Source organism: Stylophora pistillata, chromosome 11, assembly GCF_964205215.1.
Source record: "Stylophora pistillata chromosome 11, jaStyPist1.2, whole genome shotgun sequence".
Taxonomy (NCBI): domain Eukaryota; kingdom Metazoa; phylum Cnidaria; class Anthozoa; order Scleractinia; family Pocilloporidae; genus Stylophora; species Stylophora pistillata.
This window is the reverse complement of record NC_142529.1, coordinates 8,239,115-8,257,141: the sequence shown is the minus strand read 5'-3', so window position 1 is coordinate 8,257,141 and position 18,027 is coordinate 8,239,115. Positions and strand designations below refer to the sequence as shown.

Genomic DNA, 18,027 nt, shown 5'->3' with positions numbered 1-18,027 from the left:
ATGTTCCCTAGAACGCAGAAGAGTCCATAAACTTAATCATTTTTGAAATCTCCTCACGTGTGTGATTTTGATATATGCGCAACAAATCATTGGCCTTACGAGATTAGAGCCACCTTGCATTGCGTTCTGTTCAATTACGCCAGTGCTTTTCCTTCGCTTTTACCTAATTAAACGGGTGTTTAATCCTCGCTTTGTTTTCTATTCAAGAACTGCAACTCAAGTCAAAATTGCATTTGACGAAATCAGACCTTTTCCTGGGGAACACTTGCAAGTCAGGACGATTCATAATTTGTAATAATCTTTGGGACAACAACTCGCAGAGAAATTGATTCCTTTATAGGTTTTATTTCCAGGACTATACCCAGATTACAGTCAAGATGTAATCAGTACTAATAAAGATATAACCCCCCAAAAAATAAGACTGAAGCTTGTTCTAAAATATCAGTTGATTACGTTCTAAAATAACAATTTCCAATAAGAAGAGTTAGGTTTTTTTACCAAGGCTACACCTGGATTACATTCAAGATCTAACCAATACTATAAAAGATATAACCCCAAAAAATTTTAAAAAAGCACTTGCACTAATCAAGACCCAAGGTACTGAAGCGGAGGAGATTACATCATACTCGAGGAAGTCGTGATTATACGATACAGCAATTATTTCTATATAACATACTATCGGATAAATAAGACTGAAGCTTGTTTTAAAATATCAGTTGATTGCGTTCTACAATAACAATTTCCAATTAGAAGAGTTAGGTTTTTTACCAAGACTACACCTGGATTACATTCAAGATGTAACCAATACGATAAAAGATATAACCCCAAAAAATTTTTAAAAAAGCGCTTGCACTAATTAAGATCTGAGCTTCTGACGCGGAGCAGATTACATCATACTTAAGGAAGTCGTGATTACACGATACAACAACTATTTCTAACATACTATCGGATAAATAAGACTGAAGCTTGTTCTAAAACATCAGTTGATTACGTTCAAAAATATTAATTTCCAGTAAGGAGGGTTACAACGTTGATGCACATCAGTTTGAAGTGGTGATGGTGCAAAATTGTTTACATCTCAAGGAAAAACGTATCTTGGTCTTCTTCGGGAGCTTTTTCCTCTGGTTTTTTGCCTTCTTCGCCTTCTTCTTTGTTTTCATCTCTGTCATCGTCTTGTTCTTCAATGTCGTTCATTTTGTCTTCGTCATCTTCAAACTCTCCTCCTCCTGAGTGTTCGTTTTCCTCTTCACCTGTTTTTAAGGGAGAAAATATTTTCACACTAACCATTGACCACTTTCAAAAATGGCTGCCGGATTGATATTCTTTTGTTTAAATTTAAATTAGCCTTTCTGGCCTCGTTCTCCAGTTCAAAATTCAAAAGAATGGATTATCTCAAGCGAGGCTAGTGAGGCTAATATGAATTTAAACAAAAGAATATCATATGTATGATGCACGATCCTCGCAGAATATCAATCCGGCAGCCATTTATGAAAGTGGTGTATGCCTCTTTTAACTATTTTAAATGTATGCTGCATTCCCAGAAAGCCTTGCGAGCCGTACATAAGGGAAGGCGGCAGTTAGCGTCTTAAGGTTGATGTTAACTTTTTTTGTCATTGGAGCAACATAAGGAAACTACACTTAGATACTGTCCATTTTCGACAGTGCCTGTCTTGACTGTTTTTAATGTATGTTGCATTCGCAAACATAAATAGTTGGAACAGAACGACACTTTCATGTAATCTATCAGAAAGCATTGAGAGCCAGGAAATAAGGCAGTAAGTGTCTCAACAAATGTTTCTGGGAATGCGAATCCTCGGGTGATATTACTAATAAGAAGTTTCAAACTAAGAGCTTGTTAAGTAATGGGCTCGTAAAGTTGTGGGTATTGAACCATATATCAATCAAAGATGATCATCTTTTAAACTTTCTTTCAGTCTATTTTAAAGTTTTCATCGAAATGTTATATATACCTTGACAACGGTTGCAACTCTTTCGGCAGTTCTTAGACATGTAGTTAGCATACTTTCCGCGGCAATAACCAGCTGATGCCCATTGTTTACAACTATTGTTGCCATCCTGGCAATCTAAAAAAGAAGAAGAAAGAATTGCAAACACAGGCTGTTTAGATCTCAATTTATTGGATCTTTGTAACTCCAGACCTGTTTAGGAAAAATCTATTTGAGTTAAAAAAAAAGACCTTTTTTACCTTGTTCTCCTCCTCCTTCTGTTTCTTCTCCACCTGTTTCAAGTAGAAGAAAAAGATTATTGCATTAGAATTGCCCAGGGATAACACACTTTGAATTATTGATTTTGCGTTTTGAAAGGGAACTTGTGACCTGGTGACTTAGTTTTATTCTTTAAGTTTCATGATGACAATAACTTTTTCAGAGATTCTCAGAGCATGTTAATAGAGGCATATATTTAATGAACATCCACTTAAGAACTATTTGATTGATTAAGAGTGTGTATAAAAAGTTTTCTACTGCCAGACCGCAGTACCAAGTATGAGTAAGGTGGGTCCTGGAGTGGAGTCCCCCCTTGGCAGAAATATTTTACCCTTTAACTGAAAGCCTGTGATGAGCTCTGCGAGATGAGGTATGTGGTCACGGCGCCTAACCTTCGTTTACAAATTTACGCTTTTTGTACATTCTTTTCCGTTTTCAGTTGTTCCGTGTATATTTGTTATTTTATCAAGTTCGCCAGTCATTTTTGGTCACGTCACATTTCATATTTTCGGCGTGTTCATTTTATGCATTTTTTTTATTGTTTGGCATGGCTTCTTCTACTGTAGTTTTCTTGTCGCCGTTGTCACTGTGTTTTAGTCGTCGTAGTCGCCACATAATCTTGCAAGTATCGTGATTTTGTCCGTCATTTTGCCTGTTTTATTTGTATTTCGTTTTGCTCTCCTGTTCTGTATATTTAACTCATTTACGTACATTTGCCTTTAGCGAATCGCTAGTAAAGGTTCGAATATCTTGGTTTGTGGATTTCGACTACAAGGTATCCTTTATGGATAATGAAAATGCTAGAGAAGCATGATGGTAGCCAAGATTGCAGTAATCAAAGATGAATCATATTTTTTAACTTTCCTTCAGTCTATTTTAAAGTTTTCATTGAAATGTTATATATATACCTTGACAACGGTTGCAGCTCTTTCGGCAGTTCTTAGACATGTAGTTAGCATACTTTCCGCGGCAATAACCAGCTGATGCCCATTGTTTACAACTATTGTTTTCATCCTGGCAATCTAAAAAAAGAAGAAGAGAGAATTGCAAACACAGGCTGTTTAGATCTCAATTTATTGGATCTTTGTAACTCCAGACCTGTTAAGGAAAAATCTTTTTGAGTTAAAAAAAAAGACCTTTTTTACCTTGTTCTCCTCCTCCTTCTGTTTCTTCTCCACCTGTTTCAAGTAGAAGAAAAAGATTATTGCATTAGAATTGCCCAGGGATAACACACTTTGAATTGTTGATTTTGCGTTTTGAAAGGGAACTTGTGACCTGGTGACTTAGTTTTATTCTTTAAGTTTCATGATGACAATAACTTTTTCAGAGATTCTCAGAGCATGTTAATAGAGGCATATATTTAATGAACATCCCCTTAAGAACTATTTGATTGATTAAGAGTGTGTATAAAAAGTTTTCTACTGCTAGACCGCAGTACCAAGTATGAGTAAGGTGGGTCCTGGAGTGGAGTCCTCCCTTGGCAGAAATATTTTACCCTTTAACCGAAAGCCTGTGATAAGCTCTGCGAGATGAGATTTGTGGTCACGGCGCCTCACCTTCGTTTACAAATTTACGCTTTTTGTACATTCTTTTCCGTTTTCAGTTGTTCCGTGTATATTTGTTATTTAATCAGGTTCGCCAGTCATTTTTGGTCACGTCACATTTCATATTTTCTGCGTGTTCATTTTTATGCATTGTTTTTATTGTTTGGCATGGCTTCTTCTACCGTAGTTTTCTTGTCGCCGTTGTCACTGTGTTTTAGTCGTCGTATTCGCCACATAATCTTGCAAGTATCGTTTTTTTGTCCGTCATTTTGCCTGTTTTATTTGTATTTCGTTTTGCTTTCCTGTTTTGTATATTTAACTCATTTACGTACATTTTCCTTTAGCGAATCGCTAGTAAAGGTGCGAATATCTTGGTTTGTGGATTTCGACTACAAGGTATCCGTTATGGATAATGAAAATGCTAGAGAAGCATGATGGAAGCCAAGATTGCAGCAATCAAAGATGAATCATATTTTTTAACTTTCCTTCAGTCTATTTTAAAGTTTTCATTGAAATGTCATATATACCTTGACAACGGTTGCAACTCTTTCGGCAGTTCTTAGACATGTAGTTAGCATACTTTCCGCGGCAATAACCAGCTGATGCCCATTGTTTACAATCATTGTTGCCATCCTGACAATCTAGAAAAGATGAAAAAAGAATTGCAAACACAGGTTGTTTAGAGCTCAATTTATTGGATGTTTTTTAAATTATCCAGTCCTGTATAGGAAAAATATTCTTGAGTTAAAAAAGGCCTTTTTTACCTTGTTCTCCTCCTCCTTCTGTTTCTTCTCCACCTGTTTCAAATAGGAGGAAGAAATTATGGCATTAGAGTTGCCTAGTGATAACACACTTTTAGGTATTGATCTTGCTTTCCTTGTTGCTCCACCATGAGGCAGCAATCAGGTACATCGAAATTCAAAGAAATAATCTTTACGTTTTGGCTACGCACAGAGAACTATGAAGAAGGTCTCGATGGGGTGATGTCTTTCATGGCGACTTATTAGGGACCTTAAGCAGTCAGGACGTCAACGCCAAGGAAGACTCTGATTAAAAAATGAATTTATACGTTTAGTTAGAATTTCAAACATGGCTGCAGGAGCTTACTGTCTCATATGGCGCCACAGCTCAACTTCAGCATGACGTATAAAGGTATCGTTGAGTTCCAAATGGAAATTAAAACAATTTGCCGTCGCGGATTCGGTTCGCAGACGACGCAAATTTTGGCGATTTCACGTTGTTGTTTTGCATAGGACGGCTAAGAAATGTACAAAGTTTCAAAACGCACGTGCAGGGCTATTGTTCTGCCAATTAAATCTCTTGTTTTTCCACCTCCTCGTTGCCATTACCGTCGTGGTTGCTTTAGGTCCCTATTAAAACTTTTGGCCATTTTACGAGAAACGGTTATTTCCGTTACTATTAACAAAATAATTTATAAGGCTAATATTTTTTACGACTTATTGTCAACATTTGTCAATTTCTACGCCTAACGGCTTATATTCTATTGCCATTTCACGGCTAACGGTTCACTCCATTTGGACCCTCCATGAATGGAAACTGCTCATCAATGCTGTTGAGATATCTTTTTTTTTCGATATGTGCAAAACTTTTGAGTTTCTGATTTGTTTAAATAAAATACATTCTTCACTCTTAATTTTTTAAGTTTGCTTAGGGGGTCACAAGTAATTACGAATCAAATGCAACAAATTCTTACAGCCTCAAAGGACTACGACTATTGTAGCGATCAAAGAGGATCAGATTTTTTGAACTTTCTTCTATTCTATTTTAAAGTTTTCATTGAAGGATTATACATACCTTGACAACGGTTGCAACTTTTTCGGCAGTTCTTAGACATGTAGTTAGCATACTTTCCGCTGCAATAACCAACTGATGACCAGTATTGACAATTATCGTTGCCATCCTGACAATCTGAAAAAACGAAGGAAGAATTGCAAACACAGGCTGTTTAAAACTTAATTTATTGGATGTCTCTAAATTATCCAGTCCTGTAAAGGGCAAATTTTTTATAGTTAAAAAAAGACCCTTTTACCTTGTTCTCCTCCCTCTTCTGTTTCTTCTCCACCTGTTTCAAATAGGAGGAAGAAATTATTGCATTAGAATTGCGTAGTGACAACGCACTTTTAGGTATTGATTTTGCCTTCCTTGTTGGTCCACCATCAGGCAGCATACATGTACATCGAACTTCAAACAAATGTTTTTTACCTTTGGACTACGTACAGAGAACTATGAAGAAGGTCTCAATGGGATGATGTCTCATTTTTATGGCGACTTGTTAAAATTTTTGTCAATTTCTACGCCTAACGGCTTATCTTTTTTTTGCCATTTCACGGCTAACGGCTCGCTACTCAGGAAACTACTCATCGATGTTATTAAGCTATTTTTTTCGATTTGTGTAAAACTATTCAGTTTCTGATTTGTTTAAAGGAAAAATATATTTTAGTTGAAAAAAGACCCTTTTTTACCTTGTTCTCCTCCTCCTCCTTCCGTTTCTTCTCCACCTGTTTCAAATATGAGGAAGAAATTATTTCATTATAATTAGAATTCCCTAGTGATAACACACTCTGAAGTATTGATTTTGCCTTCTTTCCCTTTTTTTTATTGATTAATTAGTTTTATTAGTTGTAGGTATTGAACCATATATCGATCAAATACTGCAGCAATCAAAGATGATCATATTTTTTACACTTTCCTTTAGTCTACTTTAAAGTTTTCATTGAAGAGTTATATATACCCTGACAACGGTTGCAACTCTTTCGGCAGTTCTTAGACATGTAGTTAGCATACTTTCCGCTGCAATAACCAACTGATGCCCAATATTTAATGGATAGTTACTGAGGCATATGGCATTATGAGAAATATTGCAGCCAGCTGAGGCCTACGGCCTCAGCTGGCTGCAATATTTCTCATAATGCCATGTGCCGAAGTAATTATCTATTATAATCATTGATCCCCATGAAATCCTATTGTTCTGTGTCTGTGTTGGATCTTCGGTTTTAGTCGCACCTATTTGTGATAATTGTGATGCTCATTGCTATTGTTCTTTGTTGTGATGAATATATCTTAGATTTTAATTGTGCCGAGGGTTGTTATTGTAGCTCGTTGTTATAGTTGTTCAAAACAGTTCTAATGATGGAATTAATTCGTGCAAGGCGTGTGACACTGCTATTTTTCATACTCTATAAGCCAGAGAATTCAGTCATTTTACTCAGTGCGAACGTGGGTTTAGAAAGAGGATGGATTCGTCGGAAGACGAAGGATTATTTATTACACAGTGCTCTACGGGGAAAATTATACTGCACGAGAAGTTAAAGTAGTAAGTCCGGAAAAATGTGATCAAGAGGGTAGTAATCAGTCAGTAGTTGTTAGCACTAATTCCACAGAATTGTTATTTCCTATAAATAAACTGATGAATATAATACTTCTTAATGCAATAGATTGTGTTCCATACTATCAGTCTCCTTGATTGTATTTACTTTCAGTGTTTGAAAGTTTTAGTTGATTGAAGTAGCACTTCGAAACAAAAAATTAAGTTGCAATGAACGAGAGTTAAACGCAAACGGTAATGTTGACAATGGGATAAGCTATCAGTTTTGGTGCGCTTTATACATTAAATTTCCTAAAACAAGCTGAATATTTTTAATAATTGTAACCTGCACACTGCAATACTTTTAATATTGCAGCCTGGACACTGCAATATTTTTAATATTGCAGCATGCTTATTTAGCGCGTTTAATTATATTACCCCTGATAATTTCCCTGCTAACAAAAAGGACCGCCTCCGTTTTCCTCATACAGTTATGTTTTGTCATCTTAAAGACTACAATCGTTGATTTAATGAAGAGAGAGAACAATAGAATTTCATGGGGATCGGTAATTATTTACAATTATCGTTGTCATCCTGACAATTTAAAAAAGGAGAAGGAAGAATTGCAAACACAGACTGTTTAATTTTAGAGCTCAATTTATTGGATGTTTATAAATTATCCAGTCCTATATAGGAAAATCTTTTTGTGTTTACCTTCTTCTCCTCCTTCTTCTGTTTCTTCTCCTCCTTCTGTTTCTTCTCCACCTGTTTCAACTACGAGATAGAAATTATTGCATTAGAATTGCCTAATGGCAGTTCTTAGACTTTCTTGCGATGACCAACTGATGCCCAATATTTGGAATGCTCAGTGGTTGCCATCCAGACAATCTTAAGTCAAAAGAAATGAAGTGTAACAAAGTCTTATTCTGGCTCAATTTTTTGTACGTTTGTAAATGCTCCATTCCTGTTTAAAAAGTACATTTTTGAGTTAGTTCACCTTAGAGCATTAATAATTTCAGTTTCAGGGTTGCCTTCTGAATTATCTGCAGACTGCATTCGTTCAGTTTGTCAAATCCCGAAAATAAATTGTTATTATCTTTTTAGGAAACTCTTGGATTGGTCACCTTGATATACTGTTTCTGGCTTGACATACTGGTCTCTATTGCTGTATTATTCGCCCTTGGACAGTCTACCGAATTTTAGTGGCTGCACGCAAATGATTACAAATTTAATCAATCCTTTTATTTCCAGAAGTGATTGAAATTAAATGTAATTTCTTCCCATAATATCTATACATTATCCAGCCGACATGTAATGAGAATACTCAAACTTATCAGGTAGAAATGGGTAGTCTTGATCTAACTCCGAAATCTCGTGACTTATTTACAAGGAAATGTCTAGAAGCTAGAAGGGAGAATTAACAATCAGATCTTGGGAGTTAGAGGGTTAACAAAACTCCTATAAGGATCACGACTCTATAATTGGTTATAAACTAGCCTCAAAGATAGCGATTCGCTCAGTGGGATTTTGGGAATAGCGATGCTTGATGACATTCATGTTTGGAAACGTCGCGTTTTTTTCTGTAGTTTCGCTCGTTCACTGGTATGTTGACATTATTAACAATGACAAATTACTTTTCTTCCATCTGCTCTACGCTCTATCTGAGATCTGGGTCACATAAATGAAACCGGAAGCGACTTTCTGACCACTGGAAGAATGGATTCCAAATTACGCACGAGAAGATCACGCAAGTGTAATGCCCGATTTCGCGCGCGACGGAAAATATAGGCGAGTTAAGATCAGACTTTTCGATTTTCTATGAAGCTCAGAATGATTCAAAATAATGTGAAGTAGCTTCTTTTACTGGGTTTCGGTCAATTCAACACAGGAAGTTACACCCAGACATACCTGAGACAGAAAAAGAACGTTTTGTGGGTCCCTCTCTTAACCAGTACCATATATAGGATGGCTGACGCTCCATACGGTCACCACTGATCCAAGGTGCTGGATGGAAGTTCTTATCATCGCCTAAGAAGATGAATGATTCAAAGATAATTCAAAGATAATCACTGCATGATCAACGTCTGGAATGGATCAAGCAAGGCACTTAAATCACTGGAAGACATAAACAACGCTATTCGCAGATGACAGCGAAAGGAAAAATAGGAATAGTGACTGCTTTTTTTCAACCCTGAATCAACTATTATATGGTTATTCATGACGACAAGTCTCCAGTCGTTTGGTTCAAGATTACTGTAATTAGAAGGCCAACGAGGGATGATGTAAAAATATTTTAAAGGAGAGATTTAAGGATGGATCCTGAAAATAGAAGAAGAGATATTTTACACTAAGGCAGAATTGTGTAATCTATAAGCTTTCTGTTTAAGAAAATTGTGACAAGTTTTTTTCTGTCCTTTTTTTTCTTTGCAAAGTCGAGAAAATAAGTGTCACAAAACATGACATGAAAATTAGAATATGATAGACGTAAGTTACAAGATTTCTTGAATTCGTTCGAGGCCTAACCATACACATTTTGCAGTAAATGGTTTGAACCCGGGGGTAACATGTGAAGGTGTAGTCTGATCGTACGGGTGAGTGTAGTCCTGAGAAGGACTGTTGTCGGTGGCAGTGACTGACGTTTCGACAACCTGTGCGGAAGTCATCATCAGAGTCAAGTGAGTGATTGTTGTCAGTAGAATGTTCTTATTCCAGTTCGTGTGAAATGATCGGTTGGTTTTGCCGTGATGTTATTGGCTGTAAGACTCAAGTGACGTAAGTCGTTCGTGATTGGTCTGTTTCGGTCTGTCGGTAAAGCTAGGTTGTTCTTTTTCGGTCGTTTGTGATGTTTATGTCGTGAATGAGTCGTTTGTATGGGGCGGGTAGTTGTTGACATCTGTTTAGGGGAGTCTGTTCTAAGTTAGTAAACCAGCTTTCCAGAGTCAGTCGTTGAAAATAGTCAGTGCTGTAGGTTAGGCATTGCGCAGAGTCCCAGTCAATGTTGTGGTTGGTAAGTCGATGGTGTTCAGCAATGTGATTGCTGACATCACCTTTCCTCGTCGCCCGTCTGTGTTCAGTCAGTCTTGTTGTGAGGTTTCTGCCAGTCTCACCGATGTAGGAGGCTTGGCAGTCGGAACAATTGATCTTATAAATCGTTCCCTGTCTGTTCCTCGGTTCGTCTTTGTCTTTAACGTTGGTTAGTAACTGACGTAGTGTGGTGATGGGTTTGTGGGCGACGCGGATATTGAAGGGTAGTAAGATGCGCGAGATGTTTTCAGACATACCTTTTATGTACGGTATGGTTGCTGTAGTCGTAGGGGTTACGGTGTCGTTTGTTTCGGTAGTGGTAGTGGGTCGGTGAGTGTTTCGTCGGATGAAGTCGTTGTTGTAGTTGTTCTTCGTAAAAACACGGTGAAGGTATTTGTTCTCGTCGGATAAGCTGTCTGTCGAGTCACATACTAGTTGTGCGCGTCGTGTTAGAGTTCTGATAGTTGTGGCTTTGTGTGATGTAGGGTTGTAGGATGACTCGTCTAGTAATCTGTCGGTGTGTGTCGGTTTCCTGTAAACTGTCGTTCGTAATGAGTTGTCGTTGTGGCTTACCAGGCAGTCTAGAAAAGGAAGTTTGCCATTTTCTTCGACTTCTCTGGTAAACTGTATGTCAGTGTTTTGTTCGTTAAGGTGGTTGTGGAATGCGTCAATTTCGTCGTGTCGAACGGCGGTGAATGTGTCGTCAACGTAACGTAACCAAAGCGGTATCGTTTGTCGGCAAGTCGAAAGGGCGCGTTCCTCGATGTTCTGCATCACAATTTCTGCCATAACAACAGAAACTGGAGACCCCATGGCAGTGCCGTGTAACTGTTTGTAGTGTTTACCGTTGTACTGAAAGTAAGTAGACGTTAGGCAAATGTTTAGCAAGTCCATGATGTCGTCTGTCGGTAGCGGTAGTGGTTCGGTAGATTTTCGGATTGCAGTCTCAGTGCATTGTAATGCTAATTGAAGTGGAATACTTGTGAACAGTGATTTCACATCAAATGACACTAGTTTGTAGTCGTCAGGTATCTGAATAGTCTGTAGTTTGTAGTCGTCAGGTATCTGAAGGTGATGTCAGCAATCACATTGCTGAACACCATCGACTTACCAACCACAACATTGACTGGGACTCCGCGCAATGCCTAACCTACAGCACTGACTATTTTCAACGACTGACTCTGGAAAGCTGGTTTACTAACTTAGAACAGACTCCCCTAAACAGATGTCAACAACTACCCGCCCCATACAAACGACTCATTCACGACATAAACATCACAAACGACCGAAAAAGAACAACCTAGCTTTACCGACAGACCGAAACAGACCAATCACGAACGACTTACGTCACTTGAGTCTTACAGCCAATAACATCACGGCAAAACCAACCGATCATTTCACACGAACTGGAATAAGAACATTCTACTGACAACAATCACTCACTTGACTCTGATGATGACTTCCGCACAGGTTGTCGAAACGTCAGTCACTGCCACCGACAACAGTCCTTCTCAGGACTACACTCACCCGGACGATCAGACTACACCTTCACACATACACATTTTATTCCGTGCTATTTTCCTCCAAGTTTTTTTTCATTTTCTGTGACTTCCGCGCCGCGATGTCTTAAAGCCGGCGCGCACTTGAAAGAAATTTTTCTAGAGGGCATCTAAATATTTGGTATAAACTGACTGCCTCCTAGCAAAGATGTTTACTTGTTATTGTCCCCCACGGATCCCGACGAGCATCACCGGAAGTGGTTAACCTGGCTCCAGAAATCCATGGCATTCTTTGTTCAATGCCCCAGTTTGAATATTTCCAATTGTCAAACCTCTTGATCAGTTCAACTTTCGTTTGTTTGTTGTTGTTTGCTGTAAAAGTGTATCCCTTTGGAGCCTTCCAAATGCCTCCCCAGCGCCCTGCAAAAACAACATAGCACACCCTTCTTTTGAAAAGAAACTTTCGACCTGGTAACTAAGTTTTTTTCTCTGAATTTCATGATGATAAAAGTTTTTCAGAGATTCTCAGAGCATGTAAATAGAGGCATATATTTATTGAATATCCTCATAAGAATGATTTGATTCATTAAGAGTATGTAAAGAAAGTTTTCCGCTGCCAGACTACAATACCAAGTATAAGAAAGGTGGGTCCTGGAATGGATTTCCATCTCGGCAGAAATATTCTACCCTTTGACTGAAAGTCTGTGATGAGCTCTGCAAGTTGAGGTATTCATCATGGATAATGGAAATGTTACAGAGGCATGACCATGGTAGCCAAGATGACCGCTCTCAATATGTGGGCAATAATAGTGTAGCAATGATTCCTAATGCAAATATTAACTACTTGTGTCAACGTCCTTCTTCTTCTTCTTCTTCTTCTTCTTCTTCTTCTTCTTCTTCTTTTTCTTCTTCTTCTTCTTCTTCTTCTTCAATTTTATATTCCAAACGTCGTGTTGGGACGTTAAGGTGAAGATAGCTTGAGCAAACTCGCTGAACAAAAGGTACCAGGAGTGTTGGATCACAAAAGCTTCTTCTCTAGCATACCTCTACCTTGCTGTTACAACGTTTACTAACTGTTATCCACCCCCCCTCCCCTCCCTCAGATAAACTTTATTACCTCTGCTTTGTGCTTCTAGGCGATACTCAAACGTAGCTCCGGTCACTTCGTTATTATTCTTGATCCTGTCCGCGTACTGCAGGATAGAGAAGTCATCAGTCAACTTTGGGTCGTTTGTGTTTCTGGATTTAACATTATATGCCTTCCAGGTGTTAGTATGGCTAGTAACCAACAGCGTCCATCCTCCACCGTCACGTGTCATATCGCAGTATGTCTTGACCGACTGGGACCTTGTGGGGTAAATCTCGTAGACTCCATCAGGGTAGAAAAGTTTATTTTCTCTGGCGAGTCGTTGCAAGTGACGGCACGAAATCGCCCCTGAAACACACAGCACAAAGACAAACATATAATGAGATTAAGGGACCAAACACTATTTGGCGTTAGGGGGGGGGGGAGGTGGAGGATTTTCGGGGGAATCACATGATTTTCAGGGGGAACAGTCGTCGCCAACAGAATACAAAGGGTTAACTGCCAATGAAAGGGGGGTGAGGGAGTGAAATGACCATTCGAACGAATAATGGACAGTGAGAAAGACACTTGGTTTTTTCGAAACTGTTTCTTAAATCAAAGCTTTTCAGTCATTACTACTGGGATCATTTGATCATTTCAAAGCTCAAGCTGTTTTTCATTTCGCAGCTGTCTTCACCACTTCTCATATACCCTTCAAATTGCGTCCCAAATTTCCAGTAAAATAGAGCACCCTCATTCTTTTAAAGTTTTCGTCAGTAAACACACTGATCAATCGAACAAGAGCTGTTTCTTGGTATAAATCTTTCACTCACTTGGGCATTTCCGTGTGTTACAACTCCTCGTCTGAAGCCGGTTTCCAGAGCAGTCAGCTCCTCCATGCATAGGGAAAGGTTTATTACAGAACCGATGTCTTCTTTTTTTCCCGCCACCACAGCCTTTGTCACACTTTGTCCATGAGGACCATGCACCCCATTTTCCGTCACGCGGCCACAATTCTGCATAGGGAAGTTCGAAGTGTAAAGGATGTTAGCAGATAGCTCTCACAGAGAGAAGACAATCTGAATATCAAAGAAAAAAACTTTGGCTCTTACTTGACTTGCAACCGTCTTTGGGATTAAATGCTCCCTCGCAATGGCAAACCTTCTTATTGGTGCAGACCTAGAAACAGTTTGGAATTATTAAAATTTAAGTGGAAATTCTCAAAACTTCAGTGAGTTCTCGTGATTCAAGTCACGCATCCTACCCTTAAATAAACATTGCACTTCTTTCCCCTCAATTGCATTGAGCTCACCTCCCAAAGAGACGCCTGAGTATCTTATGTCAAAAGCTGAACTAAGCAAGCTCTTAATTACAGAGTTTTATCGCTGATTTCCAAAGCCAGAAGCAACTGAAAAAAATTCTGCCATTGATACCCGAGCAAGCAAATACCGGCTCGCTGAGAATCGAATTTGCAACACCAGATATACTTTGAACAGTGTGGCAATTTGAGTTAAAAAAAAATGGATCACTGGCCGTTTTTATCACATTAGTAGAATTATCTTTTCTGAAAGCTGTTTACTCCTTACAATTTACATACAGTTAACTGCGAAAAAAGGGGTTTCGCTGGTATGACGGTGAAACACTTTGACTGCATAGTATTTCCCAGAAAAACCTGGACATTTCTATTTGTTTTATCGAGTTTACTACTCCATAGAACTCATTGTTAAGAATTACTTACCCCTCTTCCTGCGCACTCTTTGTTACCGTACACTGGACACTTGCCAACCAGGTTAAGATAACTGAGTGACTGGCACTTGTTATTGACGCACATCTTAACATAAGCATAAGACATAAGCAAGGTTGATAAACCCTTGGACCAAGGTAAACGTGTTCACTCGGAGAGAGGGTTCACAGTATATATATATATATATATTGAAACAGGGCGTACCGTGGAGAAGCGGAATTGTGTAGAGACTGGATGGACACGAGAGAACAGACTCCTATTTGTTCTTAGAAGGACACCGAAAGCACTCTATTAACCCAGAGCTTTTATTTCTAAAACTGTTTTCTCCATGTTCAAAGCAATTCTTTCAACATCAGTAGAACTCTTGTAACCCAATGGTCGCTGTTCTTCCATACTTTTTTAACGATAAACTGATTTTATAGAAAAATGTTTCCTCCTGTGTGATAAAGCGGGGCAAACACAGAGTATGAAAGGGGTCGGCTTTTTTCCCAAACGGCTTTATAAATATGAAACAGGAACTTTGTTAGTGTTTGAGATTGTGTTTGGATATCAGTAGCCTGGGTGACAGGCTGGACTAGTCCGGAAAGGCCTAAAAAAGCGGGAAAGGTTATCATACCTTATGGGGTCCACATTTGGTTCCATCTCTTACCATTCCCCGTCCAACACTGTCACCATGTTTCAGCTTTACAGCACTGTGGGAAGTAAAAAAATTGCGCTTGACTGCGTGTTTTTGCATTTCTTTAAGAAAATGCGACCCAATAGTGATAAAACTTTTTTTTTATCGTTAGTTTTAACAGTTACGTTAAAGATAGGAGAGGAAATTTAATAGAAGGCATCCAAAAGTAAGTTTTAATACGGATTTATACAAAGAAAGACATTCCTCAAAGTCAATACAAAGATAAAGTCAAGGCCCACGAGTCTTATGTTCAGAAACTCGTCCTCGTTAGCTAGCTTACGGTAGGCATTTTTCATGTTGACCCCCTTTTTCTCAGAGGAACAAAAAGAAAATAATTCTAACCTGCATTTTTTCTTACTCCCGCGGTACAATTCTATCTTGGTGTATACCTGTCCATAGTCAACAACCGGTTTTTTTCTGCTGTTGTCTTCACATTGAAGCTGGCCGCATAAAACATCCCTTAGAGAAAATATCTTATAAGTTGTTCCCAAGCTAACACTGAACGTTAGACACCTCCTTACACACAACACAAGAAACTTGATCAACTAAATGAAAGGACTTCACCAAAATCAAATCTTACAAAGGTCAAGTTTGAAGACTCTTAATGGTTAAATCAGACATTTTATTTTCTTATCACTTTTTTAAATTGTTTTACTTGTTCTCTAAGTGTAACATAAGCGTCTTTTTTCTCTTAGAACGAAATCGCTTTTTTATTAATACATTCAAAAGTTTTAGTATGTACAACAAAGAGTTACGTCACCTACTTTTGGTTGTTTATCGAGAGCTCTTTTGGTAGTAAGTAGAGTAAACTTGATAAGTTGATATATTTCCTTAAGTATGGTACTCCGCTCGCCAACTGAAGGGAATGTCATTTACCTTGCAGCACATCTTTTCATGGTGTTTGCATCACATGTACCGTATCCTTGAGCCCCAGTGTTCAGTTTGTCGTAGCATCCTTTTTCAGCGTTTACAGCGGCTAAAATAGGTTAAGTTAGTATCAAATGAATAATGGAATTATTTTCTAGAGACACTGTGATGCTGCGTCAGAGGGAGGTATGACAAGATAATATTCTTTTATCTTCTAAGTTGATAATGTAAATTGGCCATCGTAAAGAGTTTTTAAAGCTGACGTCAATTAATTCCAATAGAACCGAGAGGCTTTTAGCATCCAAAGAGTCTAACTGGAGGGTTTTAGATCATATTCCTGTCGGGTGAACTCGTAATATCGTCTATTTTAGTATTCTACCAGGAAAAAAACATCATGTTCGAAATAATTCATGAAACTTGTGGAAGTAAGACACCTTTATTTAGGAAAAAAAGACATCTAAAAAGGACTGTAGATAACATGCAAATCTTAAGAAAGAAGCAAAAAAATGGCCACATTTACTTACTGGCTCCCCATAAGTCCTTGCACTGAGTGTTATGAGTTTCGGTGCACTTTCCAAGGTAACAATAGGACTGACAAAAGAGAGAAAACGAGAAAGGTTCTTAGGAATAGACAACTGACTGTGAGTAATTAAAATATCCTCTGCTTACATCAGAGTTTTGGTCGTCACCGCTCTCTGCGTAAGTTTTCCACCGCTGACCATCGTCACTGTAGTGTAAGAAGAAGCCAGTAACCCAGTCGTACCAGTTTCCACGTCCTTGTATCAGGATCTTACTAACAGTTTTAACCTAAAATTGCAAAAGGATGAAAATGGCAATAGAGAAAAGTGCATATATTAGGGTAACAACTAAGTTGAACTGCATGAAGATGGTCAGTTACGTGTGGCTCTGTTGGCGAAAGATATATTCGTTCGTAAGACATAACTCTGAAACAATCATGTCTCAAATATAATGACTCCATCATATGACCCATTACAACTGTCATAGCATTGCGTGCATCTTTTTTTTTTCGGATGATTAACTGGGTTGACGACAGACAACACTGTAAAACTTTCGGCTTTCGATTCTACTTAGTAGCGCTTGAATGACGCTTGACCTTTCCGGATAAGTCGAGGAATAGGGATTCATTCCAAAGCATTCTATCATTCTCTCTGCTTTACCTTAACCTATCTTGCAAGTAGGAGTGAAACAGTTTGGTTAGGTGGTGACATTTAGACCTTTTTCATGCTGTTCACAATTCTTTGGTCGCTGTTCTTTCACCCTCACACCTTTGCATTTGTCCGCGTACTTTGTATAAGAAACCAGGGTGCTTTTTTATTGTTCACAAACCATTCGACTATTCTAGTTTACAATGAAAACCTACCTTTCCAAGGTCAACTTGAAGATATTCCGTTTTGCTTTTGGTTCTGGCACACCAGAATTTCTTGCCGTGGAGCCTTGCATAATGAGGGAGTTCCTGACCTCTTACTGAGGAAGCAGTAATCTGGCGATCTTTGATTTGACCGTTCTGCATTCCAAGTGGCTCCAGACAATCTATAAGTATACATTTCATTACTATGCAGTGTATTGAAAAGAATATATGCACAAATTTTCTCGGAATGGATTTAAGTCCATCTCTGGGTACTTACTTCCCGCTCCACACAAATCCTCATCGCACGCATTTGGTAAATTTTCACCGAAAGGTTGTGGCTACTTAACATATCGACAGTGATTTAGCATGGTCTGTCTTTTTTATCGACAGCGATATTCGTCATCACAGTGGTCAAAATGTTGTGGACTAACGAGGTGCAGCCGAGAGAGTCCGCAAATGAAAAGATTCTTTCAATGCGTGACACGTTGTGTGACACGTTGACGCGTGAAACGTCGTCGGTACTCTTATCGACCATGGCAGATTGGCCAATCAGATTGCAACATTACTGCCGATTGTGTTTGGATATTTTACACTCCTGGTTAGGAATAGGCGCAAGAAAGGAACAGTGTCTCAAGCACATAGCAAAATTGAGCCCGCTCAGGGCTTGAAAAGGATCTTTTTCATGTGG

At 38.6% G+C, this 18,027-nt stretch overlaps 1 protein-coding gene across 1 annotated transcript in view; it reads right to left on the bottom strand.

Moving 5' to 3' along the window:
• Nucleotides 1-325: 325 nt before the first annotated feature.
• The window catches only part of LOC111327669 (uncharacterized), a 34,155-nt gene continuing 16,453 nt past the window's right edge, over nt 326-18,027 (bottom strand). The window contains exons 27-48 of the mRNA XM_088739176.1: nt 17,352-17,521; nt 16,640-16,777; nt 16,495-16,561; nt 15,980-16,079; nt 15,446-15,562; nt 15,044-15,119; nt 14,422-14,514; nt 13,796-13,862; nt 13,517-13,699; nt 12,735-13,052; nt 11,834-12,037; nt 9,003-9,122; nt 7,809-7,868; nt 6,253-6,288; nt 5,585-5,698; nt 4,534-4,566; nt 4,297-4,410; nt 3,371-3,403; nt 3,134-3,247; nt 2,207-2,239; nt 1,971-2,084; nt 326-1,250 (exon numbers count right to left, since the gene is read on the bottom strand). Coding sequence (XP_088595302.1) covers nt 1,072-1,250; nt 1,971-2,084; nt 2,207-2,239; nt 3,134-3,247; nt 3,371-3,403; nt 4,297-4,410; nt 4,534-4,566; nt 5,585-5,698; nt 6,253-6,288; nt 7,809-7,868; nt 9,003-9,122; nt 11,834-12,037; nt 12,735-13,052; nt 13,517-13,699; nt 13,796-13,862; nt 14,422-14,514; nt 15,044-15,119; nt 15,446-15,562; nt 15,980-16,079; nt 16,495-16,561; nt 16,640-16,777; nt 17,352-17,521 — 2,483 coding nt within the window. The 3' untranslated portion in view covers nt 326-1,071. The remainder of the gene's footprint in view (nt 1,251-1,970; nt 2,085-2,206; nt 2,240-3,133; nt 3,248-3,370; nt 3,404-4,296; nt 4,411-4,533; nt 4,567-5,584; nt 5,699-6,252; nt 6,289-7,808; nt 7,869-9,002; nt 9,123-11,833; nt 12,038-12,734; nt 13,053-13,516; nt 13,700-13,795; nt 13,863-14,421; nt 14,515-15,043; nt 15,120-15,445; nt 15,563-15,979; nt 16,080-16,494; nt 16,562-16,639; nt 16,778-17,351; nt 17,522-18,027) is intronic.